This window comes from Dipodomys spectabilis, unplaced genomic scaffold, assembly GCF_019054845.1.
Source record: "Dipodomys spectabilis isolate Male_0828 unplaced genomic scaffold, ASM1905484v1 ptg000278l, whole genome shotgun sequence".
Taxonomy (NCBI): domain Eukaryota; kingdom Metazoa; phylum Chordata; class Mammalia; order Rodentia; family Heteromyidae; genus Dipodomys; species Dipodomys spectabilis.
The window spans coordinates 3,785,445-3,808,174 of NW_024870955.1; the positions used below are offsets into that span (position 1 = coordinate 3,785,445).

At 54.5% G+C, this 22,730-nt stretch overlaps 1 protein-coding gene across 1 annotated transcript; it reads right to left on the bottom strand.

Annotated features, from left to right (window-relative positions):
* Nucleotides 1-590: 590 nt before the first annotated feature.
* LOC122126435 (serine/arginine repetitive matrix protein 1-like) lies at nucleotides 591-22,039 on the bottom strand. Its single transcript, XM_042701047.1, has 5 exons — nucleotides 22,017-22,039; nucleotides 21,105-21,888; nucleotides 2,247-2,370; nucleotides 814-1,715; nucleotides 591-706 (listed from the first exon to the last, which is right to left on the bottom strand). Exons 1-5 carry the CDS (start codon nucleotides 22,037-22,039, stop codon nucleotides 605-607), a joined length of 1,935 nt encoding a protein of 644 aa, XP_042556981.1. The 3' UTR covers nucleotides 591-604.
* Between the last annotated feature and the right edge of the window lie 691 nt (nucleotides 22,040-22,730).

Genomic DNA, 22,730 nt, shown 5'->3' on the forward strand with positions numbered 1-22,730 from the left:
CCTAGGGTTCCCTACCTGCCCTCCCCCCAGCCCCGCACACACACACACACACACACACACACACACACACACACACACACACACACACACACACACACACACACACTGTGCACCGCCACGCTCGGGTCCAGGTCCTCCACCACAGGCATGTGAGTGATGATGCCTCTACCCTCCGACACCTGTGTGTAGGGTTTAGATTCATCGCCTCATGCCCCGAATCCTGCTCCAGAGAGAGAGTGGCAGAGCCTATTAGAAAAGGCTAGCTGTCTGGACAGGCTAGAGTACGAACCGGTGAGAAGGTCGTTCCGTCCGGTGCGGTGCCCGGGGATAAGCGTCACACGGGTGCCACCTCCCCTTCCTTCCCCACCCAGCCAGCAGCGGCTCTCGTTTGGCTTTCCTGTCATTCGGTGATGGGTGAGTGGACTCACGCTTCCCATTGCACGGTCACCGTGGTTTTCCAGACCTGTGTGCGTGACGTAGCTACTCTCTGTGTGTTAGAAGAAACCTCTCTCTGGCCTTCCCCCTGCCCTTTCCCTGCCTGTGAGGGGTGGCGGGTGGGGGCGGGGGGAGGGAGTGTGTTGTGGGGCGGGCGAGGAGCGGACTTTCACAAGTGAGCGGGGTGCCTCCCGACGGCTCGTCTCTTGCTGGAGCCGACCCATCTTTGGGAGTTTTTTTTTTTTTTTTTTTTTCTCTTTCTGGTTTCCATCTGGGGGAAAAAGAAAACAAAACGTACAAACAACCCCCCCCACCCCCCCCCCCCCCAAAAAAAAAAAAAAAAAAGACGGGCAGGCAGACGGTGGGACGAGCGCTCACTTGCCCTTTTCTGGCCATGTTGGGCGGGGGTGGGGGTCTTGCCACGGGCGGCGGAGGTCGTGCGGGTGGCCGGTTCGTTTTCTCTCGTGGTGCGGGCCTGCCGTCTTTGCCGCCCCTTCCTGCTTGGGACCGATCCCAGCTTCCCGGTTCTCGGGTTCGGGCCGCTCCGTTCGGGCGAATCTCGTCCTGGTTCCTGGTTTCACTTTGGTCGCTGGCGGCGGCGGCGGCGGCGGCGGCGGCGGCGGCGGCGGCCCAATCTCGGTCTAGGTCTCTGGTGGCTCTGGTGTCGTTCGTGAGGTCGCAGAGAGGACCCGGCTGCAGGTCCTGACCTAGGTTGTGCCACTCGGTGCGTGGCGGTGGTGAGTGAGGCGATTTGTTTCCGTGTTCTGTGTCTCCGGAGCTCAGAGCCGGCCGGCGCGCGCCGATCCGGGGTACGGCGGCTCGGTGGAGTCGGTCGTTGGAAGGCGGTTGTCGTGCTCCCCCTGGCGTCCGCTTTGATATGACAGTCCCCTCGTTCTCAGCCGAGCGAGCGAGTGGAGGAGGAGGAGGTCTGGCGGCAGCGAGCCGGGCGGAGGCCCGGCCTCTGCCGGGTGCCGGGCGCGACTGTCGCCGTGGTGTCGCTGTGGCGCCGGGGCGGCTGTTCTGTCGGACTTTGCGCCCGCAGGCGAGCGCGGGGTGGGGCCGTGCGTCGCCGCTCTCTCTTCGGTGCCCGGTCTGTGCGGGGGGTGGCAGCTTTGTCGGGTCGACCAGTAGTTCTGTCTGGGCCCGACGCCTTGTCCTCCTCCCCTCCCTGGACTCTGGTCTTTGAGGGCGAAAAAAGGAGAGTACGAGGGACGTCTCGGGAGTCGGGGGAGAGGGTCCCCGGGTGAGCCGATAGGTGGTGGGGCCGGTCCCGGCCCGGACTCGGACCCCCCCCCCCCTCCCCGGAGTCACCTCCGAGTGAGCGCTTGGCGCGTGCCGGGCGCGAGGGCCTGGGTCGCCGGCCCCGTGTGGCCTCCCTCCACGGCCTCCTCCACAGCCCCGGAGGCCGGAGGACAGACCTCTCCGGCGGGAGGAGCCGTGGGCACGGCCGAGGCGAGCCTCGGGGCCGGGACCTACGCCCCCCCCATCCCCGACATAGGATGGTCGTCGGAGTCACCTCCGAGTGAGCGCTTGGCGCGTGCCGGGAGCGAGGGCCTGGGTCGCCGGCCCCGTGTGGCCTCCCTCCACGGCCTCCTCCACGGCCCCGGAGGCCGGAGGACAGACCTCTCCGGCGGGAGGAGCCGCGGGCACGGCCGAGGCGAGCCTCGGGGCCGGGACCTACCTACCATCTGCGGGGACTTGCCCGGTGGGCCCTGCGTAGGGGAAAACTCGAGGCGGAGGGAGCACCTCGGGAGTCGGGGACCCGAGCCCGGGAGTCCCGGGTGTGTGCGTGCTGGCGGCAGGGCGCTCACCACCGACCCCGCGCGGTGTGGGTGTGGTGGTTGGGTGCCTCTCGGAGTGGGTGCCTCGCGTCTGCCGGGGGAAGGCTCCCCGTACCGCCCGTGCGGTGAGCCCGTGCACACCCGGGGTGTGTGCCTGCGAGGTAGTGGGGCGGGAGCGTCCCTTGACCCCGCTCCCGCCCTGGCTCTTCGTCTGTCTTCGCCTTATGTGGTCGACCAGCTGTCCCTGAGAGTTCCGTGTCTGGCTCTGTTGGGGACGTGTTGGGGACAGGTGTCCCTGATGTGGTTTCCGAGAGGTCCCTGTCGCCAGCGAGTTGTCGCCCCTGCCTGACGACCTGGTTTTGGCGTGGTGACGTGAGGATTTTGTACCTGCAGGAGGGTGCTGGCATGCTGTGTCCCGGTGGCTGTCAGCGGGTCTCTGGGGGCTCTCTCGGATGCTGTGTGCCGGGCCTTTCCCGTCTCTTCCCGGTCCGGGTCCCCCTGCCCTTCCCCTCACACCCTGGGCTCCCGCTGCCCTGAGCAGGCCCTGTGTCCCTGTGGTGGCTCGTGGGTGTGGTGGTGGTTGGCAGCTGAGTGAGTCCCGTCGTCCTTGATCTCTCCCCCGCTCCCGGTGCCGGATTCTGGCCCTTGCCTCGGCACGCTGAGGAGGAGAGTGGTTGGTTGCCTGGGGTGTGCGTAGGTAGGGCCCGCACGGTGTGCTTCCCTCGCCGTGGCCGGCCTGAGGAGGAAAAAGGGGGGGGGCCCGCCGAGTCCTGCCTTGCGTGTGCGGCATCCCCGTTCTGCCGTTGGGCTCGCCCGACCTCCGTGGCTTTTTTTTTTTTTTTCCTTCCTCCTATCGCCCCTAGCTCCAACTCCCCCGACCTGCCGCTTCCCGATGGCGGGGCCTGGTCGGCCGCTGAGCTGCGCTACCTCCCGAGCGCTGTCCGTGGCTTTTTTTCTTTTTCTTTTTTTTTTTTTTTTTTTTTTCCTTTTTCTTCCCTCCCTTTCTTCTCCCTCCCTCCGGTGCGGAGAGCCTCTCGTCCCGGGAAACGGGGTGCGGCCGGAAAGGGCGCCGCCCCCACTCCCGTCACGCAACGCACGTTCGTGTGGAACCTGGCGCTAAACCATTCGTAGACGACCTGCTTCTGGGTCGGGGTTTCGTACGTAGCAGAGCAGCTCCCTCGCTGCGATCTATTGAAAGTCAGCCCTCGACACAAGGGTTTGTCTTTTCGACCGGCCCCCCCCCCCCGTCCCGGTGGGGTGGGATGGGGTTCGGGGGCGGTCCCCTTCCCGTCCACCACGTCTCGGGTGGGGGGGGGGCCGCTCCTCCTTTCCGCACGCTCTCGCTCGACTCTCCCGTCCGCGCGCGCGCGGCCGGCGGGCCTCTCGCCCGCACGTCCCCGCCGGCCCGAGGCTGGGGTCGTGTGTGTGTGCGGGGCTCGGCCGGTCGGCGTCGGCGTCGGCGTCGGCGTCGGCGTCGGCGAGGGGGTGGGTGCGGCTCCCGGTTTCGCCCTCCACGTCCCCCCCCTCGCCGCCCGGGTGGCGGTTCCCGGTCCGCGTCCCCGGCGCCGTGGAGAGGGGCGGTCCCGTCCACCCGTCCGCCTTTTCTCCACCCCCCCCGTCCGCGGCGGAGAGGGTGGCCGCCCGAGCGCCCCCTGCTCCGTCTTTCCCTCCGAGACGAGTCGGGTTGACCAGTTGCCACGCGGGGACTTAACCCATTTCCCTCCGCACTTCGGCACCGCGGTCGACCAGTTGTCCGTTCCGTTTCGGACTTAGTCTCTGGGGCTCCGGCTCCGGCTCCGGCCCCGCCCTGGCGGTACGGGGGTCGACCAGTTGTCTTTCCTCTGTCGTACCGGTGAGGGCGGGGATTCGACAGCCGACGTGTTGGGGGCGGGGAAGGGGAGCGGGGGAGGAGTCGTTCGTTCCATAGATCCGCCTCTCCCCTCCCCTCCTCTCCACCCCGCCCTCCCCCCCCCCCCCCCCCCCGCCGCCGCCTTCGGGCTTGCTCCTAATCTTTTTTTTTTTTTTTTTTTTTTTTTTTTTTTTTTATTGTAAAGCTACTATACAGAGGGTTACAGTTACATGAGTGAGGTTATGAGTACACTTCCTCTTGAACATTGTTACCCCCTCCATTGTTTTCCCCCTACCATCCCCTCCCTCCCTCCCTCCCTCCCTCCCTCCCTCCCTCCCTCCCTCCCTCCCTCCCTTCCCCGAGGTTTTTTTTTTTTTTTTTTTTTTGATTGTGATTAAATGCCTAATCTCTCTTTAATATCTCTTTATCTTCCAACCCCTGCTTCCTGACCAGATGGGGATACCTGAAGCACTCAGCAGAAACCAGACAGCCAGAGGGGAACGCGAGCCGTCCATCGCCCCGTCGGTGTGTACGTATGCAGGTGGCATGACCGTCCATCCCCACCTCCCCCGCAGGCGATTACTCGACCACGACCTCCGCCTCCGCCCCCGCCCTTCCCCCCCCCCCCCCCCCGCACCACAATTCACAACCCTACCCTCGGAACAAAATAAAACAAATTTGCTTGGATCTCACACTGCCTTTAATAGGCGAAGGGGAGGGATCTCATGTCTGGTGCCTGACCGGGGCGGGGGGGGGGGGGGGGATTGGAGAGGAGAGAAGAGGGGGCAGAGAGCATCTCCGTGTTTCTGTGTGCGTGCGTGCGCGCACCCGCGCGCGCGCACCCGCGCGCCCACACACATCCAAAGCGGGTGGGGGGGGGGAGGGAGGAAACTCAAAGATCGGATGCGACAGAGCATGTAGGCCAGCCGGACCAGTTCACCGCGTCTCTCTGTCTCTTGTTTCTCTGTTTCTCTATTTCTCTCTCTCTCTGTCTCTCTTTGTCTCTGTCTGTCTGTCTGTCTGTCTGTCTGTCTGTCTGTCTGTCTGTCTGTCTCTCTCTCTCTCTCTCTCTCTCTCTCTCTCTCTCTCTCTCTCTCTCTCGTTTGAATTCTCTCTCCCGCCCGCCCGCCAGCACTCCCTCCCTCCTTTTCCTCTCGACTTGCCAGTCAATCCTGGGGCTTGAGCTACTGGCGCTCCAACACACAACGGTCCCACTCCGACCCTGCCTGCCTGCCTATGCATGGGCCCCATACTCCAACGAGGCACATCATCATCCCCACCCCCACCCCTTCTCTGAAAAAGAAGGCAGTCTCTCTCGGGACCAGCCAGCCTGGGCCTGGAAGAGAAGGACATAAGGCCGGTTTTCTCAGTCAGTCAGTCAGTCAGTCAGTGCGCGGTTTCTTTTTCATGCATTTCATGAGAGAAAACTGCAATTCACAAAACCACCACTAGATGGCGCGCGTTCGCCGTCGACAAGGTGGATGGGGCGGCGGGAGGGGCAAAACACGGGTCGGGTCAGTCACTCGCTCAGTCGGTCAGTCCTCGCCTACCCGGTAGTGGGTAGTGAGAGTTCTGACATACACATACATATAGGTTGTTATCATTCATTATTATCGTCATTTGCTTTTCCTTTTTCCTTTTGGCCTAGTCCTGGGGCTTGGGCTCCGGGCCTGAGCACTGTCCCTGAGTTTCTTTATGCTCAAGGTCACTGCTCTACCACTCGAGCCCCTTCTGGCTTGTTCTGTTTAGGTGGTACTGAGGAATTGAACCCAGGGCTTCAAGCACGCTGAGACACATTCCCAGCCCAGTCCACCTCTGGGATTCCCCCCCCCCCCCCCCCCGCACCGGGTTCTGCCCGCCCGGAACCAGAGGTACGGTACTGTCCTCTGCGAGCTCGTGCTCTTGCATGACGACACGGTAGTACTAATTCAGCCCCGAGGAAATCTTCACTAGGGCATTTTCCCCCAAGTCCACCTCCACTTCTGGCGTTTTGGGTGACCCATCGAGATGAAGAGTCTCAAATGGACTTTCCTGCCCGGGCGGGCTATGAACCACTATCCTCAGGTCTCAGCCCCCTCGCTCAGCACCTCAGACGGATGATGGGCAGTGAGCCACTGCTGCCACCGGCACCACCCGGCCGGTGAGCCTTTGCCTGGGGATTTTCTTTACCGACCGGCCGAAAGGTTTCGTGCCCTACCTGTCTTATGGATAAGTTTGCTCTGTTTTCGGTCTTATTTTTGTCCTCATGGACATCCTTCTTTCCCAAGGAAAAGGGGCCTCGGCTCGGGGAGAGAGTCAATTCCTGAGGCCAGACAATCCATAGGAGGAACTTTCTGCCACAGTGTGGTGTGGTGTGGTGTGGTGTGGTGTGGTGTGGTGTGGTGTGGTGTGGTGTGGTGTGGTGTGGTGTGGTGTGGTGTGGCAGCTCAGATATCACAAGGACTGCCATCTCTCGTGTGCAGGATACCCGGGGAGGGGAACTGCGGGGTGGGGGTGAGCAGAGGCATTTTCTCCTTCCGGAAACCAGATGATGATTGAATAAAATTAGCCATCCATCCTTGAGACATTCTCAAGGAGGTGGGCTGGGAATGTGTCTGGGTTGGTAGACAGCTTCCCCTAAAAACTCGGGCCTAAATGGCGGCGGCGGCATCCATCTTGTTCACAGACCGAGTGTCCACGTTGAGTAAGCAGAGTAAGCAGAGCCCCGCTGGAGTCCACAAGGAAAAGCAAGACCGAGGGGAGGCGGGGAGGCGGGGAGGCGGGGAGGCGGGGAGGGGGGACACAGAGACAGACAGGAGACAGAGAGGCAGAGAGAAAGAGACAGAGACAGAGACAGAGACAGAGAGAGACAGAGACCCAGCGACCGACGGAAAGACACACAGGGGAAGAGATGGAGGGGGAGCGAGAGATCCACAAATCTAACTACACCAACTGAATAATCAGACAGACAGACAGACAGACAGACAGACACACACACACACACACACACACACACACACACACACACACACACACACACACACACACACACACACCACACCGACACACAGGCAGACAGAGGGAGAGATGGGGAGTATAACTAGATCACCTGAATCAACAAACAGGAACAGGCACACATGCCCCCACCACACACACACACACACACACACACACACACAGAGGCAAAGACAAGAGACCGACACACAGACAGGCAGAGAGGGGGAGACATGGAGGGGGAGCCCTAGAGACCCATCAGTGTGACTGACTAGATCACCTGAATAAATTTATTCCTTCCCTGCCCTGCCCTCATGTATGAAGGTAGACGATTGGTATGGAGTTCTTCTTGTCACCAAACACAGGTGAGGGCTAGTGACTTTTTACCCTTCCATGTAGGGACTCTTCCCTTAGGACCCTTGATTTTGATCATTGAATGAGAATTTCTGGAGGAGTCACTCTGGTGGAGTTTTATGGAGTAAGCAATCAGGCAACCAGACAACCATACAACCCGACCACAAAAAAAAAAAAAAAAAAAAGCAGACACAGACAGACAGACAGACAGACAGACAGACAGAGAGACCCACACAGCTCCTGACTTCATGGGTGTTTTCAGGGTTAAAGTGGGGGGTCGGGGGGAATGTGGCAACTGAATTATGCACAGATAGTTGTTTTATCTTTGCTCCAATCTCAACTCTAGATGTTTGGGGTATTTCTTTACAGATAAGATAAACAGATCATTAACGCTTGTTTTCTTTCTTTCTTTCTTTCTTTCTTTCTTTCTTTCTTTCTTTCTTTCTTTCTTTCTTTCTTTCTTTCTTTCTTTCTTTGTGTGCCCCCCCTCTCCTTTTTCTCTTTTTTATGGGGGGGGGGAGGTGGGCAATCCTGGGACTCGAAGTCAAGGCACTGTCACTCAGCGACTCAGCTTTTTTGGCTCAATTCTAGCAGTCTATCACTTGAACCAGAGCTCCACTTTTGGCTTTATCTGTCTATGTACTATGTACGTGGCGTGTGTGTGTGTGTGTGTGTGTGTGTGTGTGTGTGTGTGTAATATATATTATACATATTCATTTTATACATAGACGTATATATGTATAAACACACATCTATTCGTTTATTTATACACATGTGTATATATACGTGCACATATATATTTATACACATATGTGTATATATACATGCACACATATATTTATACACATACATATATACTGTGATACGCACGCGCACACACACACACACACACACACACACACACACACACATTGCCTTATTATTTTCATGATTTTTGTTTTTTTTTGGTTTTGTTTTGTGTTTTGGTTTGGTTTTTCCCGGGACGTGGGGCTTGAACCCTGGCTGGCCCTGGACACTGTCCCCCAACTCTTCAGCTCAAGCCTAGGGCGCTACTACTTGAGCCACAGTACCACTTCCGGTTTTCTGAGTGGCTTATTGGAGATAAGAGTCTCACGGTCTTTCGTGCCCAGGCTGGCTTTGAACCGAGATCCTCAGATCTCAGCTTCCGGAGCAGCTAGGATTACAGGCGCGAGCCACCAGCGCCCAGCTATTTTCATGTTTTTGTGTGTGTGTGTGTCGGGTGTGAGGCTTGAACTCTGGGGCTGGGTGCTGTCTCTCTCTCTCTCTCTCTCTCTCTCTCTCTCTCTCTCTCTCTCTCTCTCTCTGTGTGTGTGTGCTCTTCACCTTCCCAGCCCTCCCCCACTTGTTTTGCCAGTCTAGGGGCTGGCAAAAGAAGAAGAAAGAGAGATTGAGTAAAATTAGCCATCCATCCTTCAGCCATCCTCCTTGAGACATTCTCAATGAAGTGGGCTGGGGATGTGTCTGGGTGGTAGACAGCTTCCCTAAAAACTCGGGCCTAAATGGCAGCAGCGGCATCCATCTTGTTTACAGACCGAGTGTGCACGAGCTCATGTGGGCTTTCATGTTCTCCGTGGGTTGACACGGCCGGCCGGCGGGCGGGCGAGCGGACGAGCGAGCGGGGTGGGGTGTGCGATTCATTGGAGATAAGACACCGGTTCCTGCTCCCTCCTTCCTTCAGGGACACCAAGGAAGAAGTTGCCGCTGGCGGGTGGGTTCCAGGCTGGCAAGCAGAGTAAGCAGAGCCCCGCTGGGACTGAAATACATTTCTTCCTGGAGTCCACAACGAAAAGCAAGCGGGGGGGGGGGGGTGGGCGGAGGGGAGAGGACAGAGAGACAGAGAGGAGAGACAGACAGAGACAGAGACAAAGAGGGACAGACACACAGACAGAGACAGAGACCCAGAGACCGACAGAAAGACACACAGGGAAAGAGCTGCAGGGGGAACGAGAGATCCACAAGTCCAACTAGATTCCCCTGAATCAACAAACAGACGGATGGACGGACGGACACACACACACACACACACACACACACACACACACACACACACACACACACACGGAGACGGACACACGCGGAGACAGACAGACAGAGGGACACATGGAGGGGGAGCCCTAGAGACCCATTAGTGTGACTGACTAGATCACCTGAATAAATTATTCCTTCCCTGCCCTGCCCTCATGTATTGAGGTAGACTATTGGTATGGAGTTCTTCTTGTCACCAAACACAGGTGAGGGCTAGTGACTTTTTACCCTTCCATGTACGGACTCTTCCCTTAGGACTCTTGATCTTGATTTCAATCATTGAATAAGAATTTCTGGAGGAATCAGAAAGAATGACATTTCCCCATTTGTTAGGAAATGGAAAGGCTTGGAAAAAATTATATTAAGTGAAGTAAGCCAGGCCCAAAGAAACATAGGTCCCATGGTTTCCCTTATTTGCAATATCTAGTATATGTATGAGTCAAGTGGAAAAGGTCAGATAATGTGATGTTAGGAAAACGAACCCTTGAATATGTATTTTAATGGTTTTTTTTTCATGCACGTGTTTCTAACGCATTTATAGGATTGTTTCTTTGTTGCTTTGTATGTCCCCCCCCCCCCCACAGTGTAACCCCCGCTTTCACTATATTTGATGTCAGTACAACTTATGGGGGAGATGGGGACAAACAAGTCGTTTAAGGATTCAGGTGGACCTGTTGCAACAATGAGAAGTACAAAATGTCGTGTGAAAAAGGAGCTTTACGGTGGGGGGGCGGGGAAGGGGGAAGGATTGGGTTGGGGGGAGGGGGGTGGCTGGGAAGGGAGATGAAGTGTAAACAAAGGAGGAGGCTGCAATGCTTGGTAGGAAATGTGTGCATTATCCTGCCCATGTAGTTGTAACCCCTCTGTACAGTATGTTCTCAAATAAAATAAAATAAAATTAAAAAAAAAAAAAAAGAATTTATGGAGTAAGCAAGCAGGCAACCAGGCAACCAGACAACCAGTCCAAAAAAAAAAAAAAGGCAGACACAGTCAGACAGACAGAGAGACCCACACAGCTCCTTGACTTCATGGGTGTTTTCAAGGTTAAAGCGGGGGGGGGGGGGGAATGTGGCAGCTGAGTTATGCACAGATAGTTAGTTGTTTTATCTTTGCCCCAACCTGAATTTCTAGATGTTTGGGGCATTTCTTTACAGGTAAGAGAAAGAGGTCACTGACTCTTCCTTCCTTCCTTCCTTTTTTCTTTCCTTTCTTTCTTTTTTCCCCCACCATCTCTCTCTCTCTCTCTCTCTCTCTCTCTCTCTCTCTCTCTCTCTCCTTTTTCTCTATTTTTTTGGAGGGGTGGGCAATCCTGGGTCTTGAAGTGAGGGCCTGAGTACTGTCACTCAGACACTCAGCTTTTTCGGCTCAAGTCTAGCACTGTACCATTTGAGCCACAGCGCTACTTATGTCTATGTACGTGATATCTATCTATCTATCTATCTATCTATCTATCTATCTATCTATCTATCTATCTATCTATCTATTGATATAGATATACATCTACATATATCTATATATATCTATGTGTGTGTGCGTGCGTGTGTGTGCGTGAGTATGCGTGTATGTATATATCTATACATATATATGTGTTTATATGCATATACATATATAAACACATTCATTTATTTATACATATATGTATATACGTATAAGCACACATATGTTCATTTATTTATACATATATATACATACACACACACACACACACATATATATATACTTATACATAGTGTGATACACACATATAAATATACGTATATCCACTTATTATTTACGTGCTTTTTTTTTTTTTTTTTTTTTTTTGTCGGCCTTGGGGCTTGAACTCTGGGCCTGGGCGCTGTCCCTCAGCTCTTCAGCTCAAGGCGAGCGCTCTACCACTTGAGCTACAGCACCACTTCCGGTTTTCTGGTGGTTTATTGGAGATCGGAGTCTATAGGTCTCTCCTGCCCGGGCTGGCTTTGAACCGCGATCCTCAGATCTCAGCCTCCTGAGTAGCTAGGATTACAGGCGTGAGCCACCAGCGCCCGGCTTATTTACATGCTTTTTGGTTGTTGTTTTTTTTATCTCCCCCCTCCCCCGCCCAGACGTGGGGCCTTGGGAAGGGATCTGCAGGGGGGGGTGTGCAGAGGCATTTTCTCCTTCGGGAAACCAGGTGATGATTTAGTAAAATTAGCCATCCATCCTTGAGACATTCTCAAGGAAGTGGACTGGGAATGTGGGTGGTAGACAGCTTCCCTAAAAACTCGGGTCTAAATGGCAGCAGAGATGGCAGCGGCATCCATCTTGTTTACAGACCGAGTCTCCATGTTCAACATGAGACTCCTCTAAACTGAGTCTTTGCATGTTCTTGAGCTCATGTGTGGCTTTCATATTCTGTGTGGGTTGACACGGGCGGGCGGGTGGCCAGGCGGGTGATTCATTGGAGATAAGAGTCTCTTTTGGGGCACCGGTTCCTGCTCCCTCCTTCCTTCGGGGACACCAAGGAAGAAGTTGCCTCTGGCGGGTTCCAGGCTGGCAAGCTGAGTAAGCAGAGGCCACTGGGCCTGAAATACAGTTCTGCCTTGAGTCCACAAAGAAAAGCAAGGGGTGGGGGAGGGGAGAGGACAGAGACACAGGAGAGACAGACAGAGAGACAGAGAGGAGTGACAGAGACAGAGAGACAGAGACCCAGAGACCGATGGAAAGACACACAGAGTAAGAGATGGAAGGGGGAGTGAGAGGTCCACAAGTCCAACTAGATCTGAGATACACACACACACACACACACACACACACACACACACACACACACACATTCACACACACACAGAGGCAGACAGACGGAGACATGGAGGGGGAGCCCTAGAGACCCATCAGTGTGACTGACTAGATCACCTGAATAAATTTATTCCTTCCCTGCCCTGCCCTCATGTATTAAGGTAGACAATTGGTATGGAGTTCTTCTTGTCACCAAACACAGGTGAGGGTTAGTGACTTTTTACCCTTCCATGTAGGGACTCTTCCCTTAGGACCCTTGATTTCGATCATTGAATAAGAATTTCTGGAGGAGTCACTCTGGTGGAGTTTTTATGGAGTAAGTAAGCAAGCAGGCAAGCAGACAACCAGACCCCCCAAAAAGGCACAGACAGACAGACAGACAGACAGACAAGGACATACTCTAATACAGTGTGGGTGCTCTTGAAGGGAGAGAGACCTACACAGCTCCTTGACTTCATGGGTGTTTTCAGGGTTAAACAGGCAGGGGGGGGGGAGGGATGTGGCAGCTGAGTTATGTACAGATAGTTAGTTGTTTTATCTTTGCCCCAACCTGAATTTCTAGATGTTTGGGGCATTTCTCTACAGGTAAGAAAAACAGGTCATTGACCATTCCTTCCTTCCTTCCTTCCTTCCTTCCTTCCTTCCTTCCTTCCTTCCTTCCTTCCTTCCTTCCTTCCTTCCTTCCTTCCTTCGTTTTTTACTTTCTCTCTTCCCCCCACCCTCTCTCTCTCTCTCTCTCTCTCTCTCTCTCTCTCTCTCTCTCTCTCTCCTTTTTCTTTATTTTTTTTTGGGGGGGTGGGCAATACTGAGACTTGAAGTCAGGGCCTCAGCACTGTCACTCAACTTCTTTTGCTCAAGTCTAGCACTGTATCACTTGAACCACATCACCACTTCTGGCTTTCTCTCTCTCTCTACACAGACACACACACAGACACACACACACACACAGACACAGACACACACACACACACACACACATGCATATACATACATATACCAATATATATTTATACACACACATACATATATATATATATGCTTACATATAGTGTGATACACACATATATATTTATTATTTTCAGTTTTTTTGTTGTCGGGCGTGAGGCTTGAACTCTGGGTCTGGGTGCTGTCTCTCTGCTCATCTGAAGGCTCACAACTGTTCTGCCACTTGGGCCACAGTGTGCCACTGATCCCCTTTTCTGTTTATATAGTGCTGAGGAATCAAACCCAGGGCCTCATGCTTGCAAGGCGAGCGAGCACTCTACCACTAAGCCACCTTCCTAGCTCTCCCCCCTTTTTTGGCCAGTCAAGCATGGAAGGCTCCTGCATATTGTTTGTATGGACATACTCACAGCTGAATAACTGAGTTGTTTTGCTTAATAAAAAAAAAAAATCCTGGTGTTGATATATGTGGAGGGGAAGGGAAAAAACAAATTGTTAAAACAGGGATACAGGAGGACCCATTGAAACAATGAGATATACAAGTCGTTATGTCGAAAAACGAACTTTACAACTTTGGGGAGGGACGGGGGGGGGGGGGGAGGGGGGGGGGAGGATACGAAGGGATGGAAAGGGGAAACAAAGCAGGAGGCTACAATGCTTATAAGAAATGTGCTCATTATCTTACCCATGTAATTGTAACCTCTCTGTACAGTATTTTTACAATAAAAATATATTTAAAAGTATATATATATATTTTAAAAACTTGGTACAGTAGTCTAGAAACATGGTGGCTATTACAGCCTTCATTTGCTTCACTTGACCACTGTTTTCTCATTTAAAAGCTTTTGGCGACAAGCATGATTATTTTTCATGGGGTGTGGGTGACTGTTTTGAGGCTTTCCCAAATTTTTATGTCCACCAGGTTACCAGATCTAAGGAAAACCCAGAAGTTCGGGAATTAAGTAACTCTCAGGCTCAAACTACAGAGAAAGAAAAGGAGAAAGAGAGACCTGTGGAGGGAAGGGGGTGGGGAGTTGGGGGGAGAGGTCATAGAAAGGAAAAGAAAACAGGGAAAAATAAAAACACAAAGTAAAGGTCGTTTTTAAGTGGAGGCCTGGACTCAAACCAGGCCACTGACTGAGGCTTCCTCATTATGGGATTGCAAAAGTGGGCCTTGGCTTCTTGCAGAAGTCATCTCGATGTGTTGGTATTCTGCTGTACATATCATTTGGAAGCAACTCTATCTTTTCACTCCATGGTGAATGTATTCACATATATGTTCCTATAGAAAAAAACCAGTTTAGTGTGTTTTCTCTCTCATATGCAAAAGGTATGTTTAAAATAGGGGAGAAATTAGATCTCTGGACTGACTGCCTGGCTGGCTGCTTGGCTGGCTGCTTGGCTGGCTGCTTGGCTGGCTGCCTGGCTGCCTCACTCACTCACTCACTCACTCACTCACTCACTCACTCACTCACTCACTCATTCACTCACTCACTCACTCACTCACTCACTCACTCACTCACACACAGTAAGGCCCAAAAGACAGGATAGATACTTTTAGGGGGAGAAACACCCACCGAGGCAAGGCCCAATGGTTATGTGCCCAGAAATGAAAGTGAAACCTTGAAAACACGCAGAGGAAAGAGAAACAAAGTAAACTCTCTACCTTGAGCCTGTAGTAGGGTTTAAGAGATGATTCTGTTGGTTTCCCATGCATGCATGGGGGGGGGGGGTGGTTTGACCCATGCTCTGTTTCTTTTTAAAATTTACTTCCCTCCCCGGTGTAAGTTTCCTCCTTTCTTTGAGGAAACTCTTTGCTCCGTTCCCACAGTATACTCATTGTTTGGGCAAAAGCTCAGAGGAAGGGAGCTGCTCTTTTCCCTTCCACCACCCACCCCCACCTATTAGTTTTCTTTCCTAATAACTATTCGTTTATGAGGGACTGAAAAGTGAAGAAAATAGGATGTGTATGTGACTTCACTGGAGCCATTCATTAGGAAGCTGTCCGGCTGTCTTGTCTCTGAATTCCTGGTGGTGCTTTCCCAGGCCTCATTTCCCCCTGGAAATTATCCTGCTTGCCTCTGTGTTCAATTCTGGGAAGGAAGATAGGCCGAGATAAGGCAACATCTTGGCACAAAGCTGGAACACACGGCCACCTCGCCTCACGGGTACAGAGCCTAATCACCCTACCCGGAGGGTCCTCTGTCAATAGTTTCTTAGAACGATTTTTATTAGTTTAGTGGCCCTACTGAGGTTGAAATTCAAGGCCTCAACTCAGGCAGGCCGGCTCGGGGTGTGCGTGTTTGTTTCTTCTTCTTTCTCCTCCCCCCCTCCCCCCACCCCCACCCCCCCCCCCCCCGCCGCCAGGGCGCTTAAATCGTTGCCATGACGACATTTACAAGACAAAGGAAAGTTGCAAGAAGTTCCTGAGTTGACTGGGGCTCCAGGCTTAAACCAGCCCACCCCACCCCCACCCCCGCCCTGCCCTGAGTCCGCTGCGAAACACTCCTGCGGGGTGGGGAGGGGCGCCCAGCCCTCAGCTCCTGTAACTTCATTAGCGCGCGGGGTGGGGTGGGGGGGGGAGTGAATCAGCCTCCCCTCCCCCTCCCCGTCTTTACAAAAGTGGCCTCTTTTGCCCTTGGGCAGGAAAAGCCTGCGCGCTCTCTCTCGGGTCTTTTTCTGCTGGGACCCTCCCTGCCTACCACCAGCAGCCACTGACTTCCTGCAAGATGGAGTTGTCAGACTGCTTCCACCCGCCCGCTGCCAGTAGTATGCCTCCCGCCCAAGCCCGCCAGGGACAGAATGGGAGGGGCGGGCGGGGAAGCTGGCATGCTTGCCTGTGCTCTGCCCTCTGCCCCTCCGGGAGGCATGACTGTGACCGTGGGATGTCCCCGTGGCCGACCCCTAAGCTCCCACCCTCTGGACGGAGGAGAGTGAGGGGGAAAAAGGAGTTCAGGAGTCTTGTCTCCCCTCCATCTTCCCGCCTAGGTCAGGCCAGGATCTGCCTCTCTTCTCCCTGTCCCTGTTCCCCGTTCCTCTAAAGGAGTGACTGGAGAAACTGTCCGTCTGTGTTTGTGATTGTGATTAACATCGCAAAAACCTTCAAAGAATCTCAGATCGGTTAGAAGCCCGTTGGGTTTCACTTCTCAGGCGTGAGGGGTTGTTATCTCCCCCGCCCTCTCTCTTGATTTTTTTTTTTTTACAAATTGTTAGGGAAATGGTGACATACAGAACGGTTAAAGTATGCCAGTCCGCACCGGTGGCTCGCGTCTGTAATCCTAGCTGCTCAGGAGGCTGAGAGCTGAGGATCACGGTTCAAAGCCAGCCAGGGCAGGAAAGTCACCAGACTCTTATCTCCAATAAGGCACTGGAAAATCGGAAGTGGCGCTGTGGCTCAAGCGGTAGAGCGCTCGCTTTGAGCTGAAGAGTTTAGGGACAGCACCCAGGCCCAGAGTTTAAGAAACACCACCGACCCCCCCCCCCCAAAAAAAAAAAAAGGATAGGAAAGATTACATTACATAAGTGGGGTAGGAAGAGTACATTTTTTTTTAATTAATAAGTTTTTTTTTTGTTTTTGTTTTTGTTTTTTTTTCTCGTGGGGCTTGAACTCTGGGCTTGGGCGCTATCCTGCCCGGGCTGGCTTTGAACCGCGATCCTCAGATCTCAGCCTCCTGAGTAGCTAGGATTACAGGCGTGAGCCACCGGCGCCCGGCTAATGAGTTGTTTTAATTGTGAAAATACTTACAGAGTGGTTACAATGACAGGAGCAAGAGCAAGGAAATGAGTACATTTCTTATCAAGCATTGCTGCCTCCTCCTTTGTTTCCATTCCTGCCCTCCCATTTCCCCCCACACCCAAAAAAAGAGTACATTTTTTTTGGACAATGTCACCCCTTCCCTGGCTCTCTCACAGATTTTCCCTCCCTCAAGTTCTGTTTGTTCCCCAGCCACAGGTTGTGTGTCAACATAGTGTCTAGTGAGTGCCACTGTTGCACTTCTTCATCCTGGGTCCCTCCATTTCTTGCCCCTCCCGGAAATAGATGAAGGAAGAAACAATGGGGGGGGGGGAGAGAAAACAAAATAACGTCGATGATAACAAACACAAAGAAAGGGGAAGACTTCTTATGTGATCAGAGGTATATAGGCATTGCACTTTGGTGAGCCTCATGTCTTCAATTAAGCAACCCAAAGGCCAGAAGTGGAGTTTTGGCTCAAATGGCAGACTGCCAGTCTCTCTGTTTTTTTTTTTTTGGCACGGGGTAGGGGGTGTCCGGTCGTGGGCCTGAACTCTGGGCCTGGGCGCTGTCCCTCAGCTCTTCAGGTTAAGGCTAGCACTCTACCACTTGAGCCACAATGCCACTTCCGGCTTTTTTCTGCTTATGTGGTGCTGAGGAATCGAATCCGGGGCCTCATGCACGCAAGGCAAGCGCTCTACCACTGAGCCACCTTGCCAGCCCCAGAGTGCCAGTCTTGAGCACAAGAGCCACGGGACAGCACTCAGGCTCTGAGTTCAAGTCCCAGGATTGGGGCGTGCACACACACACCCTGCACCCCTTGATCTTTGCTGCTGTTTCCTACCACACAGACACAGGCACGCATGGCAGCATGTGATCTACCTCTTCCCCTCCCCCCCCACACACTTTGCACTGCCACCACCGCCGCCGCCGCCGCCGCCGCCGCCGCCGCCACCAACTATAGCAACAGACTTCCTAGGCTTCCCCTCCGCGCCCGCCACCCTCCCCCCCCCCCCCCCCCCCCCCCGGCCCCTAGTTTAGATCGATGAACCAAAGTGTCCCCACTGCACGTTCGGCTCTGGCAAATATCAGATAGGATTACAGTGATGAGGAGAGAGGCGAGACCCGCCATGGATTGACTGTAGATCCCAGAGGACAGAATGCCAGCCCAGGCCCATTCATGGGTCAAGCCATGAAAATGTTTTTTGGTTTTGTTTTTGTTTTTCATCTGCGGTCTCTCTCCACACCCGGTGTGCTTTGTCTGTCTGTCTCTCTGTGCGATAGGGGTTTGCCATTCATGACCTGTGTGGGCGGGGATGCTGGGGCGTGTGTGTGTGTGTGTGTGTGTGTGTGTGTGTGTGTGTCTGTGTCTGTGTGTGTGTGCGCGTGCGTGTGTGTGTGTGTGTGTGTGTGTGCGCGTGCTGTGTGTGTGTGTGTGTGTGTGCGCGTGCGTGTGTGTGTGTGTGTGTGTGTGTGTGTGTGTGCGCGCGCGCGCGGGTGAGGGGGAGGTGTTCCTTCCTCACAAGACCTTCCTAAAGTGTCGGTTCGGTCTGGATCGATCTTGGGCCTGACGTTGTTTTTCCTTGTTTCGGGGTGCCACCTACTGGACACCGTGTGGAGTGACAGGGAGTGATTCGGGGCTGATGGCGGAGGCTGGCGACTCTCGCGAGAGTCTCGCAGACTCTCGCGAGAGTCGCGATGAGGTATCGCCGGCTCTCTTCTGCGGCTTTATTTACAACAAAACAAAATGAAACCACAGCAAACAAGGAAATTTTCTTGAAGGGAGGGCCGAGCGGAGGGGGAGGGGGGCCCGCAGGGGGTGTTTCTTTTCGTTATTTTCTGGACACGGAATTCGTTTGGATATTACGTCTTATGAGCAAACTGTACCAGTTTATTTACGGTTGTAATTTATATACAGTAACACAAATGTCTTTACGTCAGTATTATGAAAAAGGGTCCCACGGCTGCAGTGGGTGAAAGATTGAGACGGGAACATTTCTCAAGGAGTGCCAAGAAAATGGAAAACAGGCAATGCAATAGTTCAGGGAGAGTTATAAATATCAAGTGCTGCCCTAGGTGAAATTTCATGCAAATGTCCTCACCCACTCAGGTAAACTTTTTATATAGGTATCAGAATAAAATTTCTTGAACTATATAGACTTTTATTCACTTGATTTCCCTTAAGTAAGTTAAAATAACTGGCTGTTGACAGGGCACATCTGGATATTTCTATCGGTCCCATAGAGATAATCTGTTAAATTTTAGAACACGGTAGATTATATTTGCTATTTCCCCAAATGGACTTTACAAAAGCCATCCGTGGCCCCAAAGATGTATCTGGACCTCTCATCATGTGTGACTAAATAGGCCTCAGTGAATTAAGCTGAGAAAGCTGCAAAACAAAGCAGATCACTTCAGTTATGGAACATGAAGAGAACAAAAGTAGCTTTATGCCACTGGATCTTTAGTGAGAAGATAGAATAAAAAGAAGAAAAAAATATTGGAGGATGCAATATAAACCAATTGAAACGTATCCAACCGATGATCTGGCTTTGAAGTGGCTATTTACTGGTGTGGTCCTAGACCATGGTGTCCAGAAGGATACATCAATGTGTTTTGAAAGATCCTAAACCAAATATACTTGTAATAATGACAGGTACGTTTCTGTCCTCCTAATTCCAGCTTTAATCCTAACACGTCCGGTTGTGATAATACGTTCACAGTCGTGCCACTTAGGGATATCACGTCTTATGTCTTCTCTGCAATATCTTAAATGCTCAGAGAAGTTACACCTTCTGACAAAAGGACGTTATGTGTGTCACCCACACGGGGACACACACACACACTCTGTTTGCCCGGAGTGCTGTGTAGCTTACCATGTCCAGTTATAGTTTAGGTCTAGCATCCACATAGGAGGGAAAACACGTGCCGTGCCGTTGGTCGGTCGGTCGGTCGGTCGGTCGGTCTGTCTGTCTGTCTTTCCGCCGGTCTGTCTTCCCCTGGCATCACCTGTTCTAGGTTCTTCTCCGCCGCCGGCAACCCCCCCCCCCCCCCCCGCCCCTCGCGCTCCTAGTCCGTCGATCTACTTCCCTCTGTCTGACATAATCTTATTCTTATTCTTTGGGGAATGGATGAATAAACTTTTACCTTGTGGATATTGTACACACACCGTAACGTGTGTGTGTGTGTGTGTGTGTGTGTGTGTGTGTGTGTGTGTGTGTTGACGGAATAGAGTGTTTGCCATGCCTGAACCCCTGGCTCTGCCTCTCTACCCGTCTGTGATGCGATGTGTGTGCTGGGGCACTTGTGCCTGCGTATGTTCCCAGTGCGAACTCCAAAGAGAAGTACGCCCGCCGGGCCTGTGGGTTCTAACCATGCTTCACCCCCGGGCGATAGGATCGCCCCTCTGACTGACGCCTCCACTCTGTTTGGGCCGGGGCCCCTCGTCCCTGTGTTTCCTCCTAGGGTTCCCTACCTGCCCTCCCCCCAGCCCCGCACACACACACACACACACACACACACACACACACACACACACACACACACACTGTGCACCGCCACGCTCGGGTCCAGGTCCTCCACCACAGGCATGTGAGTGATGATGCCTCTACCCTCCGACACCTGTGTGTAGGGTTTAGATTCATCGCCTCATGCCCCGAATCCTGCTCCAGAGAGAGAGTGGCAGAGCCTATTAGAAAAGGCTAGCTGTCTGGACAGGCTAGAGTACGAACCGGTGAGAAGGTCGTTCCGTCCGGTGCGGTGCCCGGGGATAAGCGTCACACGGGTGCCACCTCCCCTTCCTTCCCCACCCAGCCAGCAGCGGCTCTCGTTTGGCTTTCCTGTCATTCGGTGATGGGTGAGTGGACTCACGCTTCCCATTGCACGGTCACCGTGGTTTTCCAGACCTGTGTGCGTGACGTAGCTACTCTCTGTGTGTTAGAAGAAACCTCTCTCTGGCCTTCCCCCTGCCCTTTCCCTGCCTGTGAGGGGTGGCGGGTGGGGGCGGGGGGAGGGAGTGTGTTGTGGGGCGGGCGAGGAGCGGACTTTCACAAGTGAGCGGGGTGCCTCCCGACGGCTCGTCTCTTGCTGGAGCCGACCCATCTTTGGGATTTTTTTTTTTTTCTCTTTCTGGTTTCCATCTGGGGGAAAAAGAAAACAAAACGTACAAACAACCCCCCCTCCCCCCCCCCCCCAAAAAAAAGACGGGCAGGCAGACGGTGGGGCGAGCGCTCACTTGCCCTTTTCTGGCCATGTTGGGCGGGGGTGGGGGTCTTGCCACGGGTGGCGGAGGTCGTGCGGGTGGCCGGTTCGTTTTCTCTCGTGGTGCGGGCCTGCCGTCTTTGCCGCCCCTTCCTGCTTGGGACCGATCCCAGCTTCCCGGTTCTCGGGTTCGGGCCGCTCCGTTCCGGCGAATCTCGTCCTGGTTCCTGGTTTCACTTTGGTCGCTGGCGGCGGCGGCGGCGGCGGCTCGATCTCGGTCTAGGTCTCTGGTGGCTCTGGTGTCGTTCGTGAGGTCGCAGAGAGGACCCGGCTGCAGGTCCTGACCTAGGTTGTGCCACTCGGTGCGTGGCGGTGGTGAGTGAGGCGATTTGTTTCCGTGTTCTGTGTCTCCGGAGCTCAGAGCCGGCCGGCGCGCGCCGATCCGGGGTACGGCGGCTCGGTGGAGTCGGTCGTTGCAAGGCGGTTGTCGTGCTCCCCCTGGCATCCGCTTTGATATGACAGTCCCCTCGTTCTCAGCCGAGCGAGCGAGTGGAGGAGGAGGAGGTCTGGCGGCAGCGAGCCGGGCGGAGGCCCGGCCTCTGCCGGGTGCCAGGCGCGACTGTCGCCGTGGTGTCGCTGTGGCGCCGGGGCGGCTGTTCTGTCGGACTTTGCGCCCGCAGGCGAGCGCGGGGTGGGGCCGTGCGTCGCCGCTCTCTCTTCGGTGCCCAGTCTGTGCGGGGGGTGGCAGCTCTGTCGGGTCGACCAGTAGTTCTGTCTGGGCCCGACGCCTTGTCCTCCTCCCCTCCCTGGACTCTGGTCTTTGAGGGCGAAAAAAGGATAGTATGAGGGACGTCTCGGGAGTCGGGGGAGAGGGTCCCCGGGTGAGCCGATAGGTGGTGGGGCCGGTCCCGGCCCGGACTCGGACCCCCCCCCTCCCCGGAGTCACCTCCGAGTGAGCGCTTGGCGCATGCCGGGAGCGAGGGCCTGGGTCGCCGGCCCCGTGTGGCCTCCCTCCACGGCCTCCTCCACGGCCCCGGAGGCTGGAGGACAGACCTCTCCGGCGGGAGGAGCCGTGGGCTCGGCCGAGGCTAGCCTCGGGGCCGGGACCTACCTACCATCTGCGGGGACTTGCCCGGTGGGCCCTGCGTAGGGGAAAACTCGAGGCGGAGGGAGCACCTCGGGAGTCGGGGACCCGAGCCCGGGAGTCCCGGGTGTGTGCGTGCTGGCGGCAGGGCGCTCACCACCAACCCCGCGTGGTGTGGTTGTGGTGGTTGGGTGCCTCTCGGAGTGGGTGCCTCGCATTTGCCGGGGGAAGGCTCCCCGTACCGCCCTTGCGGTGAGCCCGTGGGCACCCGGGGTGTGTGCCTGCAAGGTAGTGGGGCGGGAGCGTCCCTTGACCCCGCTCCCGCCCTGGCTCTTCGTTTGTCTTCACCTTATGTGGTCGACCTGCTGTCCCTGAGAGTTCCGTGTCTGGCTCTGTTGGGGACGTGTTGGGGACAGGTGTCCCTGATGTGGTTTCCGAGAGGTCCCTGTCGCCAGCGAGTTGTCGCCCCTGCCTGACGACCTGGTTTTGGCGTGGTGACGTGAGGATTTTGTACCTGCAGGAGGGTGCTGGCATGCTGTGTCCCGGTGGCTGTCAGCGGGTCTTTGGGGGCTCTCT

What these genes read in the sequence shown, in the direction of transcription:
- LOC122126435 (XM_042701047.1), bottom strand. Translation starts at nt 22,039, where the DNA reads ATGCGCCAAGCGCTCACTCGGAG. An exon ending in CGCCAAGCGCTCACTCGGAG is followed by an intron (nt 21,889 to 22,016) that starts GTGACTCCGGGG and finishes TCGCCCTCAAAG; the next exon opens with ACCAGAGTCCAGGGAGGGGA. An exon ending in ACATGGCCAGAAAAGGGCAA is followed by an intron (nt 2,371 to 21,104) that starts GTGAGCGCTCGC and finishes ACTACCTCGCAG; the next exon opens with GCACACACCCCGGGTGTGCA.